This window comes from Myripristis murdjan, chromosome 16 (assembly GCF_902150065.1).
Source record: "Myripristis murdjan chromosome 16, fMyrMur1.1, whole genome shotgun sequence".
In the NCBI taxonomy this organism is placed as follows: Eukaryota; Metazoa; Chordata; class Actinopteri; order Holocentriformes; family Holocentridae; genus Myripristis; species Myripristis murdjan.
Window position 1 is genome coordinate 33,586,578 of NC_043995.1, and position 25,354 is coordinate 33,611,931.

Below are 25,354 nucleotides of genomic sequence, written 5' to 3' on the forward strand. Positions count from 1 at the left end.
CTGAACCCTGAACAGAGTGCAGAGGTGTGTGTGTGTGTGTATGTGTATGTGTTTGTGTTTTGTGTGTGTGTGTGAGTGTGTGTGTGAGTGTGAGTGTGAGTGTGAGTGTGTGTGTGTGTGTGTGTGTGTGTGTGTGTGTTCCAGGGCCTCCTGGGGCTCCTGGAAGCCCCTCAGCCAGCGGAGCAGCGCCTCCAGGTAGCCTAATCTGGTTTTCTCATGGACTTCCAGCCGGAGGGACCCAGCCAGCGCGGCGAAGGCGGGCAGGACGCGGCGCTGGATGTTGTAGAAGGAGCAGAAGCTGGAGGCGGTGTATTTCTTACAGGGGACGTAGCCTCTCTGCTCCGCCACCTCCCACTGGAAATGGGGGATGGGCAGAAGCCCCTCCGACAGGTCAAAGATGTAGAAGTCACTGTCTTTGGAGAGCACCGGACACCGCCACTCACTTGCCAGGGCGGCGACCTCCCGGTCTGCCTCTGAGAAGAACAGGACCACCGGGACCTCCAGCCGGACCAGAGTCTGTCTGAACAGCCGGTTGTACATCAGGGGCAGGATGTTCTCCTGAGTCGGCATGCCCAGTGACTTTTCAGTGTGGTCATCGCCTCCTTCCAGCACCACGCAGGGCTGGATCCCGGAGACCCTGAGCGCTTTGATGAACTTCTCAATCTGGTCCGCATTTGCAGCATAAACCCCACTGTACGTCTGTACCTGAACCGCGGTAGGGTACAGGTGGAAGGACAGGTTACAGCCATCCACCACCAGCCGGCTTTCCCTGAACCGGACATCCTGGTAGATCTGACTGTTGGTCTCGATGAAGCTGGATCCCCATCCTGATGTGTGCAACAGAGCTGGAGCGGCACTCTACACATCAGAGTTAAGTTTCTATTCCTTAAGTTTTACTTTCTTGACCGCACTAATTAAGTCAGGGAGCTGCCAGGACATGATATCTGGATGAAGCTATGAAACTTGTTTTCATGTCCTCATGTCATCGCCTGTATGTGAGCAGGAATTCGGGTTACTCAATGAGCAATCCTACCTGCCCACTCTGGACTTGTGGGCTCATGCCTGGTGCTTGGTGCTTGATCTTGCTTCTGACTCTGAGGGGCTACAAGACAAAGTTTCCCAGTTATGTGGCGTCGCATCATACCATTATTTAGATTGTATAACGTTATGTTATAGGCCACAACGCCACACAATTCATTGACCTGATAATTAAGTAACTTGAACGGTGGTTTGCAGGTGTAACGGGCGTGCATTGTGTTTAACAGTCTAATAGAACATGAATAAAACATTCCCAGATAATTGGCAAAAATAATCAGTAGGCACATAACTTCCAGATCATTTAGGCTACTTGTGACCTTTTATTAATTTCGTCCATCTGGGTTTTAAAGGGTTAAATGAAGATGAAACACACAAACACAGGGAGGAAAGGCAGCTGACGGCGTTTATTGGAGAATATATTCATAAAACAATCAGATGTGAAATTACAACAGCGTTTTAAAAGACAGAACCTTGACGCCCTCTGTTCTACTGATGAATGTAGACACACACACACACACACATGCAGTGTGCTAAAACAACAGGACTGGACACAGTCATTAAGAAGCTAAAGTAAAAAAAAAAAAAAAAAAAAAAAGTTAAAGAAGGTACATAAAATAAACTAATTGAGCAAAATGCAAAATGCATGCGAAGCAGCATCCAGAACAGCCCATACAAGGCAGCAAAAGTGCAAACAGCGAGCATTATCATCATCATCACCATCACCATCACCACCATCATCACCACCACCATCATCACCATCACCACCATCATTGTCAACATCATATGATGCAGCACTAATAGTGCTCAACAATAAGTCAAGAAACAACAACAAGAACAGCAGCCAGGTAAGTAGCCACAGGTACAAGTTAAATACAACTCCTCCCCTGATGTGACTTCAGAGAGGAAATGGCTGAGGGGATAAAGGAGTGTTTGTACCTGTTGCTTTTAACAGAAGGAAATCTGAGCCAGAGGGCCAAAACTAGAACTCAGAATGTGACAGGTGGGAACCGTCTGATAGAATGGCATTAGCCTTCCTGACTATCTGCCTGTGGAACAGGTCAGATAAAGTAATCTCATCCAAATAATTTAAAAAAATTTGCACTAAGAAATGTTTGGCTGTTGCTATCTGCTTCTTTTTGTCAAGAAAAAAAAAAAAGACAATCAGGACGTTGAAATTCAGATGGATTGATTCCTGGACAGGTTCAAACCACAGAGAATCATTTCCAGCCTCGACGCTCCTTTTTGCAGCCGAGCTCTGGGTTTTTGGGCTGGCGGCCTGCGCTCCTTGCCGCCTCCTCGTCTTCGTCTGGGAGGTTCAGCTGCTCCAGGTTGGCGGTCAGATCCTCCAGACTGTGTGTGGTTCTCCTGTGCTGGGGCTGCTGCATGGCGGCCAGCAGGGTTCGGTAGAGCTCCAGGCTGGAGGCCGTCAGGAGACGCTCAGGGTTCACCCCCCCTCTCAGCCTGTGGACCAGCTGGTGGAACAGCTTTCCCCCACACAACCTGGAGAACATCAAGAGAAGACAGTTGGAGCCACACAACATCAGCTAGAGCAGACTCATGAGTATGAACTGGGGCTGAACGAGCCCCCACCGTTTTACACTTCCTGCCTGCTGCAGCTCCTTCAGGCTCCGAGTCCCTGCTGCTGTTTGAACGCTGGACAAAAGGCTGAGCTGCTCCAGGCTCCTGCTTCTAAAGGCTTGTACTGAGTCTGTTGTAGGGGAGCATTACTGTCCTGATACTGAGCTTCAGACAGCAGAGAAACCTGCAGCACTGACTTCAGAGCTGCTGTTTGCTGCTCAGTCACTTTCAGCTGCAGAGCGAGGTTTCCGTCCAGCCGGCTGATGTGCTGGGAAACTTGACCCATCGCTTGATAGTTTGACGCAAACACTCTTTATGATGCTGTTAGTAACTGTGGTCTGGAGTTGGTTGTAGTGATTGGCTGTGCAGTCTCACCTTGTGCCCTGAGGCTCAGGCAGAGGTTCGCCCAGCAGCTGGTTGAGCTGCATGCTGACCATCACACAGGACTGCCAATGGTTGAAGGTGTGAGCCACACGATGATCCAGTCTGTGTTTAGCATCTGTGTTCTCCACCTGCAAAGCTACAACACACACATCATTCAACAGTTCATCCACATGCTGTACTTGGAGAAGCTGTTGGCTTGTGGCTCTCAAAGTGGTATTTGTGCATGTGCAGATATATCTAAGGTCAAAGGTCAGGCATGTTAAAGTTTGCTTTCCGCAGGACTGGAGAAAATGTACAAGTCCAAAATTTCACCAACTGCTCAAGTGTTTCATTAAAATGTAAATGTTGCTGCTTGCTTTGGTGTAAAACAGGGGGGTGTGCTCTCTCCTGTGCTGTTTGCCATTTATATCAACGGTCTAGCTCTAGAATCCAGAAGGCAGCTGCTGGTGTCGGAGTGGGAGGCTGTATGGTTGGCACCCTGTATGCAGATGATACAGTCCTGAAAATGACATGGTGTGCTGTTGGTGTAAGAAATGGAGACTGAAGATAAAACTCAGGTTATGTGTCTCTTCTCATTATGCTTGGGCAAGGGAGCTTGCAGAAATATTTGCCAAGGCAGGTCTTCAATATTCATGTAGAAATAAATTATCTTTTAGTGTCAGTCAAATTAAAACAACACTATTAAAAAACTATAAACACAAATACTGTGTAAACCAAAATGAAGAACCTGCAGTCTGATTAAGAATATTTACAGAGTACTCTGAAACCTGAACAGAGCGCAGAGGTGTGTGTGTGTGTGTGTGTTTGTGTGTGTGTGTGTGTGTGTGTGTGTGTGTGTGTGTGTGTGTGTGTGTGTTCCAGGGCCTCCTGGGGCTCCTGGAAGCCCCTCAGCAAGCGGAGCAGCGCCTCCAGATAGCCTAATCTGGTTTTCTCATGGGTTTCCAGCTGGAGGGACACCCCCATGTCCCGCAGCTTCACATAGTCGTTCACAGCCAGCGCGGCGAAGGCGGGCAGGACGCGGCACTGGATGTTGTAGAAGGAGCAGAAGCTGGAGGCGGTGTATTTCTTACAGGGGACGTAGCCTCTCTGTTCCGCCACCTCCCACTGGAAATGGGGGATGGGCAGCAGCCCTGCTGGCAGGTCAAAGATGTAGAAGTCGGTGTCTTTGGAGAGCACCGGACACTGCCACTCACTTGCCAGGGCGGCGACCTCCCGGTCTGCCTCAGAGGAGGACTGGACCACCGGGACCTCCAGCTGGACCAGGGTCTGATTGAACAGCCAGTTGTGCATCGGGGCCTTGATGCCCCCCTGGGTCGACATGCCCACTGACTTTTCATGGGCTGCTTGGATCAGTGGCTCGGATCATTTTTTCTTGGTTTCCAGCTTCTTATCAGTGTGGTCATCGCCCCCGTCCAGCACCACGCAGGGCTGGATCCCGGAGACCCTCAGCGCTTTGATGAACTTCTCAATCTGGTCCGCATTTGCAGCATAAACCCCACCGTACGTCTGTACCTGAACCGCGGTAGGGTACAGGTGGAAGGACAGGTTACAGCCATCCACCACCAGCCGGCTGTCCCTGAACCGGACATCCTGGTAGATCTGACTGTTGGCCTCGATGAAGCTGAATCCCCATCCTGATGTGTGCAACAAAGCCGGAGCAGCACTCTACACACCAGAATTAAGTTTTTATTCCTTAAGTTTCACTTTCCTGACCACACTAATTAAGTCAGGGAGCTGCTAGGACATGATATGTCCTAGCAGCTCAGGAAAGTTTCACTTTCCTGACCACACTAATTAAGTCAGGGAGCTGCTAGGACATGATATCTAGATGAAGCTATGAAACTTGTTTTCATTTCCTCACCTGTAAGTTAACAGGAATTGGGGTTGGGCTTGATTTATGTGTATCTGACGGCAGGGCCGGAGTGGGACTCATTTTCAGCCCTGGAGTTTCATGCCTCAAACCGGCCCACTTTAGATCACGACCTATTATTATTTAAATCATGTAATTATAACCTAAATCTTAAGTTTACAATAGCGCACTGTTCTGTAAAGCTTTGTAATTCAGTGCATTTTTCTAAAATATTTCCAATTCAGTGCAAGTAAGGGTTGCTTCACAGTGTAGATTTATTTCAACATGAGTGCACACCTCCAACATTATTCTTTACAACACATCCTTTTCAACCATATCAGAATCTATATTCTGTTCAAATAAGTGTTCACAGATATCCAAACCTTAAAAATAACATTTTATATGGAAAACACATTTTGACTTAAGTAGTTAAGATATTTTCAATGGCAAAATATGCAGGCTTATTTCATATTACTTTCATCCTACTCCCTTTCAATTGTGGGCTTAGTGTATTTACTATCTGACTTTTAATGATAAAAAATATAACGAGTCACTACTATCGTTTGAGCATAGAAAGTGGTTATATTGGAACTAATGCTTGCTTGTTCACACACTCTGTTAGAACAGCTCACCCGTTCCTTCCATACTGACAGGAGCAATCCCCTCATCACTACTGGTTCCTGGCTCTGACACCAAATCACATTTTAAAAACTGTCATAATTCTCAGCACAAATCTCCCCTTTTTACAAAGCCTTCTGATCAATTCAGGTCAGTTTCATTAATGTAGTGCTGAATCATCTAGCATCTCAGGATGCTTTTCATATAGAGCAGGTCTACACCATACTCTTCATTATATTAATTCTAATAATATTCACTCAATGAGCAGTCCTACCTGCCCACTCTGGACACATCAGACTGTTTGACCAACTGTCGGTAAGAGTCACACCACCAGACCGAGGGATTTTGCTCTACAGAGTCTGATATGAAAATTATATGAGATCTGATCAGCAAATTAGGGAACAAAATGCCAAAAATAAATAAATAGTACTAAATAGATAAATAAGGGGGAAAATACCTGAAAATAAAAAGTTTTTTTTTTTTTTTAAAGAGAACTATATTTACAATTATTAAAACAATAGGCTATATTTAAATGGCCAGATTTCTATTCCTTAAGTTTTACTTTCCTGACCGCACTAATTGAGGCAGGGAGCTGCCAGGACATGAAATCTGGATGAAGCTATGAAACTTGTTTTCATTTCCTCATGTCATCACCTGTACATGAGCAGGAATTCGGGTTACTCAATGAGCAATCCTACCTGCCCACTTTGTGGGCTCATGCCTGGTGCTTGGTGCTGGATCTGGCTTCTGACTCTGAGGGGCTACAAGACAAAGTTTCCCAGTTATGTGGCGTCGCATCATACCATTATTTAGATTGTATAACGTTATATTATATGCCACAACGCCACACAATTTATTGACTTCATAATTAAGTAACTTGAACGGTGGTTTGCAGGTGTAATGGGCGTGCATTGTCTTTAACAGTCTAATAGAACATGAATAAAACATTCCCAGAAAATTGGCAAAAATAATCAGTAGGCACATAACTTCCAGATCATTTAGGCTACTTGTGACCTTTTATTAATTTCGTCCATCTGGGTTTTAAAGGGTTAAATGAAGATGAAACACACAAACACAGGGAGGAAATGCAGCTGACGGCATTTATTGGAGAATATATTCATAAAACAATCAGATGTGAAATTACAACAGCGTTTAAAAGACAGAACCTTGACGCCCTCTGTTCTACTGATGAATGTAGACACACACATACACACACATGCAGTGTGCTAAAACAACAGGACTGGACACAGTCATTAAGAAGCTAAAAAGTAAAAAACAAACAAACAAACAAAAAAGTTAAAGATGGTACATAAAATAAACTAACTGAGCAAAATGCATGTGAAGCAGCGTCCAGAACAGCCCATACAAGGCAGCAAAAGTGCAAACAGCGAGCGTTATCATCATCGTCATCAACACCATCACCATCATCATCACCATCACCACCATCAACACCATCACCATCATCATCACCATCACCACCATCATCACCATCACCATCATCACCATCACCATCATCACCATTACCATCACCATCACCACCATCATCACCATCACCATCATCATCACCACCACCATCACCATTACCATCACCATCACCACCATCATCACCACCACCGTCACCATCATGATGCAGCACTAATAGTGCTCAACAATAAGTCAAGAAACAACAACAAGAACAGCAGCCAGGTAAATAGCCACAGGTACAAGTTAAATACAACTCCTCCCCTGATGTGACTTTAGACTGGAAATGGCTGAGGGGATAAAGGAGTGTTTGTACCTGTTGCTTTTAACAGAAGCAAATCAGAGCTGGGAGCCAGAGGGCCAAAACTGGAACTCAGAATGTAACAGGTGGGAACCGTCTGATAGAATGGCATTAGCCTTCCTGACTATCTGCCTGTGGAACAGGTCAGATAAAGTAATCTCATCCAAATAATTAAAAAAAAAAATTTTGCACCAAGAAAAGTTTGGCTGTCTCTGTCTGCTTCTTTCTGTCCAAAATAAATAAAGGACACAGACAGGATGTTGAAACTCGGATTGATTACTGGACACGTTCCAACCACAGAGAATCAGTTCCAGCCTTGGCGCTCCTTTTTGCGGCCGAGCTCTGAGTTTTTGGGCTGGTGGCCTCGCTTTTTGGCTTTGCGGCGAGTCACCCGCTACCAGCCTCCACCCTGGTCTGCCATCGCTGCCTCCTTAGGCCTGCTGCATGGCGGCCAGCAGGGTTTGGTAGAGCTCCAGGCTGGAGGGCGTCCTCGTCAGAAAATGCTCAGGTTGCATTCCCCCCCTCAGCCTATGGACCAGCTGGTGGAACAGCTTTCCCCCGCACAACCTGGAGAACATCAATAGAAGACAGTTGGAGCCACACAACATCAGCTAGAGCAGACTCATGAGTGTGAACTGGGGCTGAACGAGCCCCCACCGTTTTACACTTCCTGCCTGCTGCAGCTCCTTCAGGCTCCGAGTCCCTGCTGCTGTTTGAACGCTGGACAAAAGGCTGAGCTGCTCCAGGCTCCTGCTTCTAAAGGCTTGTACTGAGTCTGTTGTAGGTGAGCATTACTGTCCTGATACTGAGCTTCAGATAGCAGAGAAACCTGCAGCACTGACTACAGAGCTGCTGTTTGCTGCTCAGTCACTTTCAGCTGCAGAGCGAGGTTTCTGTCCAGTCGGCTGACGTGCTGGGAAACTTGACCCATCGCTTGATAGTTTGACCCAAACACTCTTTATGATGCTGTTAGTGACTGTGGTCTGGTGTTGGTTATAGTGATTGGCTGTGCAGTCTCACCTGATGACCTGAGGCTCAGGCAGAGGGACGCCCAGCAGCTGGTTGAGCTGAACGCTGAACATCACACAGGAGTGCCACTGGTTGAAGGCGTGAGCCACATCTTGATCCAGACTGGGTTTAGCATCTGTGTTCTCCACCTGCAAAGCTACAACACACACATCACTCAACAGTTCATCCACATGCTGTACTTGGAGAAGCTGTTGGCTTGTGGCTCCCAAAGTGTATGTGGGTGTAGCAGTGGTATTTGTACATGTATAGATATATCTAAGGTCAAAGGTCAGTAGGGTGGCCATTTCCACAACACCAAAAAGGAGGACACTTTGGGGGGTGGCGATGCGGGCCCGTGGGGGGTTGGGGGGTGGGGGGGGTTGTTGTCGAGTCAGGTTGTCGAGTCAGGTCCACCAGTGTTAATTTCATCAGGTATTTTCAATTCAGTTTTAGTCTTAGTCTAGTGTCAAATGCACTTTTTACTTTTATTCATATTTAGTCAACTTGAATTCTTTTTTGTTTAGTCACATTTTAGTTGACGAAAAGTCTTGGCATTTTAGTCTAGTTTTAGTCGAAGAAAATCCAAAGTATTTTAGTCTAGTTTTAGTCAATAGTTTTAGTCAATATTCTTTTTTAGTCTTTGACCTGCATTATGTTGGCTTTTTTTTAAATTTAACAATATTTTAAATTATTATTTTAAAAATGTAAATTACTTATCAAACAGACCTAACAATTCAGCTACCTATGAATGAGCAGTAGTATGCATGTGATGACATAGATTGAAAAATAAGCCGAAGTGATAGCTCTTCTCTGAATAGACAAGCTAAGCCAGTGTGCTGCTGTTAGCCAGTGACTTCAGACAGCGCCGCACACACACACGCACTCCGGCATGAGCACACAGCAGCGCAGGAGGAGAAAAACTAACGCGCATCCAATTAATGCACTTTCTGGAGTCTATGACGAAAAATATGACTGATATCGATGTACAGTCCGGGCCAGCGTTGCGTTCAAGTGCAACTCCAAAAAGGAGGACAAATAAGCGTCCGGCTTGAGGCTGCGCCTGACGCCGGACAAGGCATTTAAATTCCGGACTGTCCGGCCTAAATCCGGACGTATGGCCACCCTAAAGGTCAGGCATGTCAAAGTTTGCTTTCTGCAGTCCAAAATTTCACCAACCGCTTAAGTGTTTCATTAAAATGTAAATGTTGCTGCTTGCTTTGGTGTAAAACGGGGGTGTGCTCTCTCCTGCTGTGTTTGCCATTTATATCAACGGTCTAGCTCTAGAATCCAGAAGGCAGCTGCTGGTGTCGGAGTGGGAGGCTGTATGGTTTGCACTCTGTATGCAGATGATACAGTCCTGAAAATGACATGGTGTGCTGTTGGTGTAAGAAATGGAGACTGAAGATAAAACTCAGGTTATGTGTCTCTTCTCATTATGCTTGGGCAAGGGAGCTTGCAGAAATATTTGCCAAGGCAGGTCTTATGTATGTAAAAATAAATTATCTTTTAGTGTCAGTCAAATTAAAACAGCACTATTAAAAAATTATTAACAGAAATGGTCAGAAGAAATACTGTGTAAACCAAAATGAAGAACCTGCAGTCTGATTAAGAATATTTACAGAGCACTGTATGTGTGTGTGTGTGTGTGTGTGTGTGTGTGTGTGTGTGCGTGTGAGTGTGTGTGTGTGTGTGTGTGTGTGTGTGTGTGTGTGTGTGTGTATGTGTGTGTGTGTGTGTGTGTATGTGTGTGTGTGTGTAAGGACAGTGTCGACTGTGTGATCGGGGAGAAGTGGAAAATGCTCTTGTTGTTTTATTGTGCTTTGTATCATCATCTCAGAAACAGGCTTCTCCTAAAAATGTGTTTCCTGATGTGTGCAGACTGCAGGATCTGTTCACAGATCAGCTGTTTCTCCAGGCTCAGTTTCAGTTAAATGTCCATCAACGATTCATGTGGACGCTTTATGTTTAAAAATGATAAATGCACAGTCCTTGCCTCAGATGGTCTGAGTTATGTTTTTTAGCTGAGGCGTTGGAGGAGCAGGCTTGTTATTCATTCCTGCTCTGGATATTGTTTAACACACATGAGGCTGAACTATATGTGTTCCTTTGCTCTCGTTAAGTTATTGCTCCTGTCTGAACTGGTTTGTTGTGTCTTGTAGGCCCATGTGGACGGGGCATCTGTTAGCGCATGACGTCTGGAAAAATAAAATACTACTACAGCACCTTTTAATCGTAGCGTCACTTTTTTGCTTGTTCTTGTTTTGTTTCTTCTTTTATCATTTTTAACCTTCTCTTGTTATGTTTTTGCTTTGATTATTTTATATTTTTCTGCTTTGATTGGTGTTAAACTTTTCATGATTTCAAAAGATTTTATATTCCTTAATGTATTTCTATGCCTCTGTAAAGCACTTTGAATTGCTTGAATTGTGTGTGTGTGTGTGTGTCCTACCTGTGCTGGTGTGTGTGGTCACCAGTCCCAGCAGCAGAGCCTGCAGCAGGTGCTGGTGTGGAGTGGGTTTCGCATTCTGCATCCAGTAGCAGGTAACAGCCACCAGGAGGCGCAGGTGAGGCTCCACGCCCTGAAAACAGGACGGCTCCACCTCCAGAACCTCCATCAACACCCGGACACGCTGTGAGGGCTCCGCCTGGTGGAGCGGGACAGACAGTGCAACACAAATGTGTTTTATCTCACAGGAAAAAACGGAAGGCAGGAAGGAAAGGTCAAAAATTAAGACGGTTGATGACGCTTTTCATTGTTGATTGTTATTGATTTTTAATTTTTTTCAATTAACTGACTGATAATTTAGTCTGTAAGGAGTCCAAAATAATAATTCATGTTTATGAGGAGTAATCAGAGCTCCAAGTGATGTCTTCAGAAGTGAACAGCAGCCAAAGAACTATTCATAATAACTTTAGAAAGATCTCTCAATCTGCAGCGCTCTTTCGGTCACTGTCAATCACAATCGTTTATTTCATTTTTTAAAATATATTTATAACTGACCCTCTCAGTCAGCCTGACTGATTAACTACTGTGTGTGGATTCTGTGACTCGGTTCACGGCAAAACAGAAGCTGAAGTCTCCAAAATCCACAGATCAACACAAGCAAGGGCGCCGATGTTATTTGGTTCTCACAGAAGATTCAATCATTTAGGACATTTAAAATATCTTTGGACTCGTGGCTGGTCCAAAATATTTGCTGCTGGAGCACAGTTCGCTCAGACAGACAGACAGACAGACAGACAGACAGACAGACAGACAGACAGACAGACAGACAGGCAAGCGGGCAGATCTTAAGTCATGTTCAGGCATCAGGATGCATTATTCCAGCCTACTGGGTTTTCTTTCTGGATCCGCTTATGGAATATCTGAGGTTAAAAACATAAATTTACAAGAAAAAAAAATCTCACATATTTATGAGACAAAAACCTGAAATTTGAGACTTTTCCCGTAGCCTAAATAATTTCTCCCTACAGTAGTACTAATATCACATCGTACTGATGTGATGTGCTCTTCAATACCATTAGGCTATTACTGTTGCTGCTCGTAGTAGTAAGGTGACAGTATATTGTGACGGTAAAAATGAGATACCTTATCCAGGGAGTCCAGGCTCAGCTGCCGAGCGGCTCCTTTGCAGACCGGCCGGACCATGCACCTGGTCAGCTGGAGGCCCTCCCGGTCGTACTCCTCCACCTCCTCCTCGCCCAGCAGCAGCCCGTACATCACCTGGCGGATCGGCCGGGAGGTGAGATGGGAGCTGGGCAGGCTGCTGTGCTCCACCATGACAGGAAGGCGGACCCTCCTCAGCCGCAGCACGTTCAGGATGACTTTGTCCAGTCGGTCCTCGGTGAAAGGCAGGCGGAACCAGTCCGGGACCAGAGCCTGGTCCTCCGGGGGGAGGGGAGGCACTGTCCCATCAGTAAGGAACCGGCTCAGGGCGCTGGGAGGCAGCTGGTACTCCTCCATGCCCACAGACAAGCTCTGCAGGACCTCCGCCTCTTTATCCCTGCTCACCCCCCGCATCCACGTCAGCGCCGCCTCCAGGGCCTTTTGGGGCTCCTGGAAGTCCCTCAGGCGGCGGAGCAGCTCCATGAGGAAGGCTGGTCTGCCTTTCTCTGGGGTTTCCAGCTGGATGGTCACCCCCTTCACAAAGTCGTTCCCAGCCAGCGCGGCGAAGGCGGGCAGGACGCGGGGCTGGATGTTGTAGAAGGAGCAGAAGCTGGAGGCGGTGTATTTCTTACAGGGGACGAAGCCTCTCTGCGCCGCCTTCTGCCACTGGAAATGGGGGATGGGCAGCAGCCCCGCCGGCAGGTCAAAGATGTAGAAGTCGCCGTCTTTGGAGAGCACTGGACACTTCCATTCACTTGCCAGAGCAGCAACCTCCCGGTCTGCCTCTAAGAAGCACCGGACCACCGGGACCTCCAGCCGGACCAGGGTCTGATCGAACAGCGAGCTGCACATCGGGGGCATGATGTTCTGGGCCGGCATGCCCTGTGACTTTTTATGGGCTGCTTTGATCCGTTCCTTGGCTCGTTTTATCTTGGTCTCCAGCTTCTTATCAGTGTGGTCATCGCCTCCGTCCAGCACCACGTAGGGCTGGATCCCGCAGCCCCTCAGCGCTTTGACGAACCTCTCGATCAGGTCTGCATACGCAGCACAGTCCCCGCCGTACGTCTGGTCCAGACGCGCGGTGTAGTACAGGTGACAGGACAGGTTATAGCCATCCACCACCAGCCGGCTGTCCCTGAACCGGACATCCTGGTAGAACTTCTCGGTTAACCTGGCCAAGCCTTGAATCCCCATCCTGATGTGCGCAACAGAGCCAGAGCAGCACTCTATAAACCAGAGTTAAGTTTCTATTCCTTAAGTTTTACTTTCTTGACCGCACTAATTAAGTCAGGGAGCTGCCAGGACATGATATCTGGATGAAGCTATGAAACTTGCTTTCATGTCCTCATGTCATCACCTGTACGTGAGCAGGAATTCGGGTTACTCAATGAGCAATCCTACCTGCCCAATCTGGACTTGTGATGCCTGTTGCTTGGTGCTGGATCTCGCTTCTGACTCTGAGGGGCCAAATTCATGTGTGTCTGACTGACGGTGACCAGACGCTGTGCAGTACTGCTGTTTGGTGTGTTTACTGACTGTCTGTGGAAAGTGGCAGCGACAGGAGGCCTGCGGCTCAGAAACCCTGCAGCACATCAGACTGTGTGACAAACAGTCGGTAAGAGTCACTCCACCAGACCGAGGGATTTTGCTCTACAGTCTGAGTCTGATATGAAAATGAAATGAGATCCAGTAAATTAGGGAACAAAATGCCGAAAAAAATTGTACTAAATAAATAAACTGGGGGGAAAGACCTGAAAATAAGAAGTATTTAAAAATATATATATATTTACCCTTAATAAAAAACGAGAGGCTATATTAAATGGCCAGATTTTTTTGTGTTTAATGCTTGTCAAAGGCATCTGAACAAGCATCCAGAACATGAATAAAACATTCTCAGAAAATTGGCAAAAATAATCAGTAGGCACAGTAGGCCCCCCCCCCCCCCCCCCCAAAAAAAAAAAATGATTGATTGATTTAAATTTTTTTTTTTGAATCAAACTTCCAGGCAATTTTCTTGTAACCTTTTATTAATTTCCTGCAAATTCCTGGGTCATTTCTTCATGAAAAACATATACATATATACATATATATATATATATATATATATATATATATATATATATATATAAATATATATATATATATATATATATATATATATATATATATATATATATATATATATACATACATACATATACATATATATATATATATATATATATATATATATATATATATATATATATATATATTATTTTTTTTTTTTTTAACTCTTTTGCACAGTTCAAACCACATCATGCAGATTCATATGTGGTTTTATTTCCCTGATGGAGATCTAACAGCTGGGAATGACATGATGTGAAGTAAAAAAATAAATAAATAAATAAAAATAATAATAATATCAATAATATTCACTCAATCATTCATCTTCTAAACCGCTTATCCTCACTAGGGTCGTGGGGGGTTGCTGGAGCCTATCCCAGGGCACATTGGGCGAAGGCAAGGAAACACCCTGGACACCCTGGACACCCTGGACATTCTGGCGAATTGTCCAGGGTGTCCAGGGTGTTCGCATCGCAGAATAATAATAATAATAATAATAATGAAATGAAAATATACAACAAATGGATATGACTTCTGTGAGACTTTGAGCTTTCAATTCATACAGTTTTCATTTTTTTAAATTTATTCCCGTTTCGTGTCTTAACGTTAGTTTGGAGCTCGACTCTGAGGTTCAAAATTGTTCGTCTGCGCTTCCACGGATATTTATAAGACAAACAATAAAAGCGGAAATTCTTTAAGAAAACAACAGCTGTATTTACATGAACTTTTCAGATCCTCCGTTTCCTCCCGGAGAAACACATGTAACCCTCTGAAACCTGAGGGAAAATATCATATAATCCAAAAATCAAATTACACTGTACAACTGCCACAAAATTCACCAAAACTTTAAGAAAAACAAGAAAATTACCAGCCACAAAATTACAAAAGTATTGTTTTCGTTAAGTAGCCTATTTTAAAAAAATATATATACTTTTTTGTATAACATTATGTTATAGGACACCTTTTTCTGCTTACACACATTTTCTGTCTCTTTCTCAAACCTTTACACACAAATCCAACTACTGCTCACAAAATGCAAAAAGCGCCCTATCTACTGCAAAATCAAACACAATATTCAAAACATTGTAAACACATCTCAAAAGCAAGCATTTGTCTCACATCACAAACACATTTCCCATTGTATCACATACTTGTGTATATCATGTACACACTGTTGCTCTAAATCTAAAGCTCCATAGAAACAAATTCTAGAGATTTTGATATATTGCCATATAAGAGTGAAAATACAAACAAAAATTGTAAAATGTCACACAGCACATTTTTTCAATTATCAAGATAATCACACCAAAATGGTTTCAATTTGTAAAGTTTGCATGATGAAGAATGGGCACAGAATGGGCACTTTACTGCACAGTAAAGTGCAGTTAAGTGCTGTGCAGTGTCAATATCTCAGTTCCTGAGACACTGACACCTGAAAATGGAGGAAAAATAAGGACGTGCCAAAATCGCACCAAAATCGACACATACCCCCCTCACTTACAGTTTTTCTCAATTGCTTAGACACAATTCCTGGAACAACTCACCATTTTCTCAAATCTTCACACACAATTCTAAAAACTCACACCCAACGGTACAAACATCCAACTTCTGGGTCAAAATCAGTTTTTACCCCCAGACAACACACACAAGCTGTAAAAACACAGACTACATGAGTGTTTGTTACACACTGGAGGTATTAATTCAAAACACTGCCACCAAAATGTCCACAGTAGGTTTTATTCACAGTATTTCCATATTCAGCACATATGCAGGTTCATCAGCAGCAGCATTAGCATGATCTTGTCTCGGGGCAGGGTCAGGCCATAGTATTTCGTCAACATCACACATTATGTCTGCTCTTGCCAGGCAGCGTGGGAAATATCCCCTTGTGGACCCTGTATGGCATGGCGGTGGAGGATGCCACGATTGCTACAGTTTTTTTCGATTGCTAAAACACAAAAAGCAAAAATTAGGCACAGTTTTCACAACCTTTACTTCTGTCCCCAATCGCTTGACTCAATTTGTTACTACTTTAGATTTCCTTATCATATTACAACTCTGACTTTTTTTTTCATAGCAACTGCACAGCATTAGAAATAACAACACCCTAAGGTCTGCAAATATTAAGTAAGAGCTATACAGAGAGTGTAGAAGTATGATTAATGATTACCACTCTGATTATTACTGATGGTGGTTAGACAAAACAAACAAAACAAAACACTTTTATTCCATTTTCTAAACAGTGGTTGGTAAGTCTACATATAAGTGACAGTTCAGCTCACAGGAGGTGCTTAAACACAGCAGAGCAGATCCGTCACCTGAAATGTTTCTCTTCTGATCCTAAAATGAGCGACAAAGGTCGGCTCAGTGTAGTTAGGAGCTCCAGTTTCAAAGGAAACCACTGATCCGGGCTGGAGGTCTCCTCCTGCATCAGATGGCCAAAACAGTGGCAGTGATGTCAAAGCTTTTTAGCAGCGCCCCTGTAATTAATGATCCATGTAAAGTAACGTCCTGCTCGGACAGTTCTCCGGCTACAATCACCAGGAGAATGTCCCTCTGGGCTTCCATACCTGCAGCGCTGCGTAATGCAACAGGTTGTTCAGAGCTTTATCGTTTCTGTTAGCTTGACGTTACGTGTACACTACGTCTATGTTGAATACGGCCCTGAGTTTGTTCTCATTAAAAAAAAAAAAAACCCGAGCAGACGAGCCAAACTCCAAAAAATACCAGAATCACAAAATCGACGGCAGCAGTTTTAAAAATTACACAAAGCAACGTTGCACAGAAATCAGGGCTGGGCAATAGATCGTATGATATTGATATGGTTTTGATATGATATCAATATGTGATTGATATGGTGACAGAGGATGAGATATCGTCTGGGTGTTGGAGGCTGAGAGCAGAGGACGGTGTCTGTCCGCTGTGAGAGCTTTGAGTGAAGCGGCAGTCAGCTGTCACATCGACGCCGAGGCGCTCAGTCGAAAATATTCTGATTTTTGATTTTGTCCGTGTCACTCAGCTCTAACAGGAAATAAATAATTTGGAATGAACTCGAGTTTTTACACGAATTTGTCCCAGTCCCATGACGGTGAGTCAGGGCCACTGGAAAAATTACAGAGCCAGGGTAATATTATCATTAATCATTAATATTCAGAGAGAAGAACCCAGAACTTCTGAGATAAAAGTAGTAGGTTTATGAGAGTAAATGAACACTGAATGTTATCTGAGATTACAGAAGTAAATTTATGAAAAAAATCCATGGCAAAAAATAATAAATAAACTATTCAACAATAAAAATTAAAACAAAATAATGGCTTGGAGGCGACACATCACACTGGCTTTTTTTTTCTTATATAATTTACATTTCTTACTTGTATTTGAGGCTCACGAAAAAATAATCTTAAATTTACAAAACTTAACTATTTATTTGAATGTGTAATATGATTTTAAAAAAATACAATGACTGTTTTTTTGTTGTTGTTTTTTTTAAAACAGATTTATATGTCAATTTATAAAAACACTTACTGGAAAAACAGTACAGAGTATTGTTTTGCTACAAAATTCTAATTATCTGTACTTCAGCTTTTCTTTATTATTTAAAAAAAATCTGTTTTCTGGTAAGAATATTGTGTACAGTGTACTAAAACAACAGGACTGGACAGTCATTAAGAAGCTAAAAAGTAAAAAAAAAAAAAAAAAAAAAAAGTTAACGAAGGTACATAAATAAAGTAATTGTGCAAAATGCAAAATGCATGCGAAGCAGCGTCCAGAACAGCCCATACACGGCAGTGAAAGTGCAAACAGTGAGCATTATCATCATCGCCATCAACACCATCAACACCACCACCACCATCACCATCACCATCATATGATGCAGCACTAATAGTGCTCAACAATTGTCAGTCAAGAAACAGCAACAAGAAGAGCAGCCAGGTAAGCAGCCACAGGTACAAGTTAAATACAACTCCTCCCCTGATGTGACTTCAGAGAGGAGATGGCTGTGGGGATAAAGGAGTGTTTGTACCTGTTGCTTTAAGAGAAGGAAATCTGAGTCGGGAGCCAGAGGGCGAAAACAGGAACTCAGAATGTAACGGGTGGGAACCGTCTGATAGAATGACATTAGCCTTCCTGACTATCTGCCTGTCAGGTCAGATAAAGTAATCTCATCCAAATAATTTAAAAAAAATGCACCAAGAAAGGTTTGGCTGTCTCTGTCTGCTTCTTTTTGTCCAAAATAGGACACAGACAGGACGTTGAAACTTAGATGGATGGATGGATTCCTGGACACGTTCCAGCCACAGAGAGTCAGTTCCAACCTCGGCGCTCCTGTTTGCGGCCAAGCTGTGGGTTTTTGGGCCGGTGGCCTCGCTCTTTGGCTTTGTGGTGAGTCACCAGCACCCAGTCTCCACCCTGGTCTGCTGTCGCCGCCTCCTTGTCTTCGTCCGGGAGGTGCAGCTGCTCCAGGTTGGCGGTCAGATCCTCCAGAGTGTGTGTGGTTCTCCTGTGCTGTGGAGCGTCTCCTCTGCGCCTCCCTGCAGCCGCAGAGGCTGTGGTTCCCTGATGCCAGGCCTGCTGCACGGCAGCCACCAGGGTTCGGTAAAGCTTCAGGCTGGAGGACGTCAGGAGACGCTCAGGGTTCACCCCCCCCCTCAGCCTATGGACCAGCTGGTGGAACAGCTTTCCCTCATACAACCTGGAGAACAACAACAGAAGACAGTTGGAGCCACACAACATCAGCTAGAGCAGACTCATGAGTGTGAACTGGGGCTGAACGAGCCCCCACCGTTTTACACTTCCTGCCTGCTGCAGCTCCTTCAGGCTCCGAGTCCCTGCTGCTGTTTGAACGCTGGACAAAAGGCTGAGCTGCTCCAGGCTCCTGCTTCTAAAGGTTTGTACTGAGTCTGTTGTAGGGGAGCATTACTGTCCTGATACTGAGCTTCAGATAGCAGAGAAACCTGCAGCACTGACTGCAGAGCTGCTGTTTGCTGCTCAGTCACTTTCAGCTGCAGAGTGAGGTTTCCGTCCAGTCGGCTGATGTGCTGGGAAACTTGACCCATCGCTTGATAGTTTGACCCAAACACTCTTTATGATGCTGTTAGTGACTGTGGTCTGGTGTTGGTTGTAGTGATTGGCTGTGCAGTCTCACCTTGTGCCCTGAGGCTCAGGCAGAGGGACGCCCAGCAGCTGGTTGAGCTGCATGCTGAACATCACACAGGACTGCCACTGGTTGAAGGCGTGAGCCACACGATGATCCAGTCTGTGTGTAGTGTCTGTGTTCTCCACCTGCAAAGCTACAACACACACATCACTCAATAGTTCATCCACATGCTGTACTTGGAGAAGCTGTTGGCTTTTGGCTCTCAAAGTGTATGTGGGTGTAGCAGTGGTTTTTGTGAATGTACAGATATATCTAAGGTCAAAGGCCAGGCACTTTAAAGTTTGCTTTCTGTAGGCCAAAATGGTCAAAAAAGTGTTTCATTAAATTGTAAATATTGCTGTTTGCTTTGGTGTAAAACAGGGGGGTGTACTCTCTCCTGCGGTGTTTGCCATTTATATCAACGGTCTAGCTCTAGAATCCAGAAGGCAGCTGCTGGTGTCGGAGTGGGAGGCTGTATGGTTGGCACTCTGTATGCAGATGATACAGTCCTGAAAATGACATGGTGTGCTGTTGGTGTAAGAAATGGGGACTGAAGATAAAACTCAGGTTATGCATCTCAGGAAGAGGGTAGAGTGACAGTCTCAGTTTAAATTTAATTTTCCTTCAACAATTTTGCCATACACTGCTTACTATTAATACTTAGCACTTATTTTCATCTTTCATTCATTCATTCTTTCCCCTGTGGCACTTCACGCTTGGCATTGTTTAGTTTAATGTGTTCGTTTTGAGTGGAAAATCTGACTGTTTGTCACGGCAATCATGGATCTTTCTTTATGGGAGATGATCTGCTTGTTTTTGGGACTTTTAAACACATATTTCACTCAAGGATTTAATGACAACAACGGTCCAGGCACGTAGCCCCTGGAATCAACTACAGCAGAGAGACCCTTCTGCTGTTGCACAATCATGTTTCAGCGTCTGCTTCTGCTGTCATCGTATCGATCCTGGGTTGTTTAAAAATAACCTCGGAAAGGAATAAACAACGGATGAAGCGCAAACGTGGATGTAAAAGTGGCATCCGTCAACGGCTCAAAAGGCAAAAGAACAATCCTCCCCTGCCTGCAACGCTGTTGATCAATGCGCAGTCTCTGAGATCGAAATCAGATGAACTGGCTGCCAACACCCGCTACCTTCATGAGCACTGGAACGCTTGTGTCCTTGCAATTACTGAGACACGGCTGGACAACAACACAGCCTCCAGTGCGGTGGAGCCAGCTGGTTTCTCTGCCTTTGGAACTGATCGGGACCCATACATTACAGAGAAAGCCCGAGGGGGCGGGGCCTGTCTCCTCATAAGGGACAAATGGTGTCAGGCTGTCAAGGTGAGAGAGCACCTGTGCACCCCTGATATAGAGCTGCTCTCTGTCTCACTCCGACCCTATTATTTACCAAGAGAGTTTCCTCAGATCTTTTTTTTACCTTGGTGTATATTCACCCAAAGGCCCAATTATATTAAAGCTACTGAAACTATTTTTAACACTTGACAAAGACTTGACGCACTCTCTCCTGATGCGCCCAAGTTCATTCTGGGAGATTTTAATAAGTGTCCTGTTAAAAAGTCCCTGTGCACATGTTATCAATGTGTTGATTTCCACACCAGGAAGAAAAAGTCACTTGACTTATGTTTTGGACCTGTGAAGAACGCTTACACGGCAACCCCACTTCCCCACTTGGAGCATCTCCGTCCTACTTACCAGAGGCTGCTTGAGAGGGAAAAGCCTCAAATAAAGACTGTTAAAGTGTGGGACAATGAAAGTATTATGGCATTGCAGGGCTGCTTTGATTGTATTTTATGGGAAGTCTCTGACAGCCCTGACATCAATGATAAGGTAGCGCCAGTGTCTGATTATGTCAATTTCTGTGTGGATTCTGTGTTACCCACTAAGTCGTTTAAAGTTCATTCCAGTGATAAGCCTTGGATGTCCAGTGAAGTAAAGAAGCTAATTATCCAAAAAAGGAAAGCTCATAGAAATCAGGATGAGCACGCAAGAAGGGAGCTACAAAGAGAAATTAAAACACAGTTTTCTCTGGACAAACACAAATATAAACTTAAGTTAGAGGCCTCCATATCTTCCAGAAATTCCAGAGAAGCCTGGCAGGAAGTTAAAAAGATGACAAGTATATCTCACAAGGGCAGGGGAAAACCCCCCTCACCCCTAATGGGAGTGAAGGAACTGAGATGGCAAACCAGCTAAATGCCTTCTTCTGCCGTTTTGAGAGTAATACTCCTGTTGCTGAGGCCCCCACTGTGTCACCCTCTCTACTTCCTCCTCCTCCAAGCGTTGAAATTGAGGAATTCCAAGTCCTTCAGCTCTTTAGAGGCTGTAATGTGAGGAAAAGCCCTGGGCCACATAATATCTGTGGTAATGTTTTAAAGAATCGCGCTGAACAGTTAGCCCCTGTGTTCACTGAGATTTTTAGATCCTTAGATTATTTGAAAATTGGTCTGATTTTTTTTTTTGGTGTTAAACCTTTCATGTTTTCTCAAGATTTTATATTTCTTAATGTATTTCTATGCCTCTGTAAAGTACTTTGAATTGCTTTGTGTATGAATGGGAGTATACAAACAAACTCGCCTTGCCTTCATGGTGATGGCTGCTGTGTGTGTGTGTGTGTGTGTGTGTGTCCTACCTGTGCTGGCAGCTGTCTCTCTCGGTGTGTGTGTGTGGTCACCAGTCCCAGCAGCAGCGCCTGCAGCAGGCCCAGGTGTGGAGTGGGGCTCGCATTCTGCGTCCAGTAGCAGGTAACAGCCACCAGGAGGCGCAGGTGAGGCTCCACGCCCTGAAAACAGGACGGCACCACCTCCAGAACCTCCATCAACACCCGGACACGCTGTGAGAGCTCCGCCTGGTGGAGCGGGACAGACAGTGCAACCGAAATGTGAATAGTTTTTTGGCCAAGAGCCAAAAAACTATTCATAATAACTTAAGAAAGATCTCACAAACTGCAGCACTCTTTCACTGTCAATCACAATCGTTTATTTCATTTATTTTTTACATTCATAACTGACCCTCTCAGCCGGCCTGACTGATTAACTGCTGTGTGTGGATTCTGTGACTCGGTTCAAGGCACAACAAGCTGAAGTCTCCAAAATCCACAGATCAACACAAGCCATGGCGCCGATGTTATTTGATTCTCACAGAAGATTCAATCATTTAGGACATTTAAAATATCTTTGGACTGGTGGCTGGTCCAAAATATTTGCTGCTGGAGCACAGTTCGCTCAGACAGGCAGACAGACATGCAGACAGACAGACAGACAGACAGACAGGCAGGCAGGCAGGCAGGCAGGCAGGCAGACAGACAGGCACTTAGACAGGCAGATCTTGCGTCATGATCAGGCATCAGGATGCATTATTCATTGGCCTACTTATTTTCAGGATCAGCGCAGATTAATTTGCGAGATTAAAAACGTAAATTTACAAGAAAAAACTCACAAATTTATGAGAAAGTCATGAAAATTTAGGCCTAGAGTTTTTTCTCGTAAATAATTTGTCCCTACAGTGGTCCTCACATCACATCGTACTGATGTGATGTGCTCTTCAATAGCATTGCAATAGCATTGCATTGCTGTTGTGCGTAGTAGTAAGGTGGTAGTAGCCTATATTGTGACTGTAAAAATGAAGATACCTTATCCAGGGAGTCCAGGCTCAGCTGCCCAGCGGCTCCTCGGCAGACCGACCGGACCATGAAGATGGCCGGCAGGAAGCCCTCCCGGTCGTACTCCTCCACCTCCTCCTCGCCCAGAAGCAGCCCATACATCACCTGGCGGATCGGCCGGGAGGTGAGATGGGCGCTGGGCAGGCTGCTGTGCTCCACCATGGCAGGAAGGCGGGCCCTCCTCAGCCGCAGCACGTTCAGGATGACTTTGTTCAGCCGGCCCTCGGTGAAAGGCAGGCGAAACCAGTCCGGGACCAGACCCTGGTCCTCCGGAGGGAAGGGAGGCACTGTCTCATCAGTAAAGAACCGGCCCAGGGCGCTGGGGGGCAGCTGGTACTCCTCCATGCCCACAGACAAGCTCTTCAGGACCTCCGCCTCTTTCTGCTTGCTCACCTCCCCCATCAGCCTCAGCGCCGCCACCAGGGCCTCCTGGGGCTCCTGGAAATCCTTCAACCAGAGGAGCAGCGCCTCCAGGTAGGCTGGTCGGTTTTTCTCATGGGTTCCCAGCCGGAGGGACACCCCCATGTCCCGCAGCTTCACATAGTCGTTCCCAGCCAGCACGGCGAAGGCGGGCAGGACGCGGCGCTGGATCTTGTAGAAGGAGCAGAAGCTGGAGGCGGTGTAGCTCCTACAGGGGACGTAGCCTTCCTGCTCCACCACCTCCCACTGGAAATGGTGGATGGGCAGCAGCCCCGCCGGCAGGTCAAAGATGTAGAAGTCGCTGTCACCGGAAAGCACCGGACACTGCCACTCACTTGCCAGGGCGGCAACCTCCCTGTCTGCCTCTGAAAAGGACAGGACCACCGGGACCTCCAGCCGGACCAGGGTCTGTCTGAGCAGCCAGTTGTACATCAGGGGCAGGATGTTCCCCTGGGTCGGCATGCCCTGTGACTTTTGATGGGCTGTTTGGATCAGTGCCTCGGCTCGTTTTTTCTTGGTTTCCAGCTTCTTATCAGTGTGGTCATCGCCTCCGTCCAGCACCACGTAGGGCTGGATCCCGCAGCCCCTCAGCGCTTTGATGAACCTCTCGATCAAGTCCACAAACGCAGCATACTCCCCGCCGTACGTCTGTTCCAGACCCGCGCTGCAGTACAGGTGGAACGGCAGGTTACGGCCATCCACCATCAGCCGGCTGTCCCTGAACTGGATGTCCCGGTAGATCTGACTGTTAGCCTCGATGAAGCTGGTCAAGCTCATAACCCCCATCGTGATTTGTGCAACAGAGCCGGAGCGGCACTCTACACACCAGAGTTAAGTTTCTATTCCTAAAGTTTCACTTAACTGACCGCACTAATGAAGTCAGGGAGCTGCCAGGACATGATTTCCGGATTAAACTATGAAACTTGTTTTCATTTCGTCATTTGCTCAGCTGCATGCGAGCAGCAGTTTGGGTTGGGCTTGATTCGTGTGTATCTAACGGTGTCCAGCCGCTGTGCAGTGCTGCTGTTTGATCAGATGGTGTGTTTACTGACTGTCTGTGGAAAGTGGCAGCGACAGGAGGCCTGCGGCTCAGAAACCCTGCAGCACATCAGACTGTGTGACAAACTGTCGGTAAGAGTCACTCCACCAGACCGAGGGATTTTGCTCTACAGAGTCTGATATGAAAATGAAATGAGATCCTATCAGAAAATTAAGGAACAAAATACCAAAAATATAAATTCAATTCAATTCAATTTTATTTATTTATATAGCCCAGGATCATAAATTACAAATTCGTCTCAAAGGGCTTTACAGAAAATACAACATCCTCTGTCCTTAGACCCTCACATTGGCTGAGGAACAACTCCCTAAAAAACCCCTTTAACATTGTAATTGTAAATAAATAGATAAGGGGAAAATGCCTGAAAAGTATTTTTTAAATTGCCAGATTTCTTCTTTTTAATGCTTGTCAAAGGCATCTGAACAAGCATCTGGAACATGAATAAAACATTTTCAGAAAATTGGCAAAAATAATCAGTAGGCACAGTAGGTACCCCGCCTCCGCCCCCACAAAAAAGCACAAAAAATGGCAAAATGCAAAAAACTCACTGTATCAGAACATTTAATATATAATTAAAATAGATATAGTTTTCCACTTTTTTTTCATTTATCTGTTTTCATTTTTTTTTTTTTTTTGATAATTAAAACTTTGGATCAAACTCCCAGGTAATATTCTTGTGACCTTTTATTAATTTCCTGTAAATTCCTCAGTCATTTCTTCGTGAAAAACATCTTTCACAAGCGTTTAAAACAAAAGAAAAAAAATCTGTTGTCCATCCAGGTTTGAAAGATTTAAATAAAGATGAAACACACAAACACAGGGAGGAAAGGCAGCAGACGGCGTTTATTGCAGAATATATTCATAAAACAATCAGATGTGAAATTACAACAGCGTTTAAAAGACAGAACCTTGACGCCCTGAATGAATGTAGTGTATGAATGAATGTACTGATGAACGTAGAGCCACACACGCGCGCGCACGCACGCACGCACGCACGCACGCACGCACGCACGCACGCACACACACACACACACACACAACTTTACTCTGGAACAAAACATCCAGGCTATATGATGGAAACCTTTTCCAACCTCTTAATATTGTGA

At 45.1% G+C, this 25,354-nt stretch overlaps 2 protein-coding genes across 2 annotated transcripts; both read right to left on the reverse strand.

The window, feature by feature from the left end:
* Positions 1 to 2,255: 2,255 nt before the first annotated feature.
* LOC115374348 (protein asteroid homolog 1-like) lies at positions 2,256 to 13,038 on the reverse strand. Its single transcript, XM_030073205.1, has 4 exons — positions 11,827 to 13,038; positions 10,687 to 10,882; positions 8,250 to 8,394; positions 2,256 to 2,538 (listed from the first exon to the last, which is right to left on the reverse strand). Exons 1-4 carry the CDS (start codon positions 13,036 to 13,038, stop codon positions 2,256 to 2,258), a joined length of 1,836 nt encoding a protein of 611 aa, XP_029929065.1.
* Positions 13,039 to 18,255: 5,217 nt separating this feature from the next.
* On the reverse strand, positions 18,256 to 23,974 carry LOC115374349 (protein asteroid homolog 1-like). Its single transcript, XM_030073207.1, has 5 exons — positions 22,739 to 23,974; positions 21,782 to 21,955; positions 20,803 to 20,839; positions 19,097 to 19,241; positions 18,256 to 18,643 (listed from the first exon to the last, which is right to left on the reverse strand). Exons 1-5 carry the CDS (start codon positions 23,972 to 23,974, stop codon positions 18,256 to 18,258), a joined length of 1,980 nt encoding a protein of 659 aa, XP_029929067.1.
* Between the last annotated feature and the right edge of the window lie 1,380 nt (positions 23,975 to 25,354).

Bases quoted from the DNA above. Each gene is read 5' to 3' on its own strand.
- LOC115374348 (XM_030073205.1), bottom strand. From the start codon at position 13,038: ATGGGGATTCAAGGCTTGGCCAGGTTAACCGAGAAGTTCTACCAGGAT. The intron at 10,883-11,826 runs GTATCTCATTTT...CCGCTCCACCAG, and splicing joins GCCTGGACTCCCTGGATAAG to GCGGAGCCCTCACAGCGTGT. The intron at 8,395-10,686 runs GTAGGACACACA...TGTGTGTTGTAG, and splicing joins GACCACACACACCAGCACAG to CTTTGCAGGTGGAGAACACA.
- LOC115374349 (XM_030073207.1), bottom strand. From the start codon at position 23,974: ATGGGGGTTATGAGCTTGACCAGCTTCATCGAGGCTAACAGTCAGATC. The intron at 20,840-21,781 runs GTGACCACACAC...ACACTTTAACAG, and splicing joins AGGCGCTGCTGCTGGGACTG to TCTTTATTTGAGGCTTTTCC. The intron at 19,242-20,802 runs GTAAGTAGGACG...TGTGTGTTGTAG, and splicing joins TCCCTCTCAAGCAGCCTCTG to CTTTGCAGGTGGAGAACACA.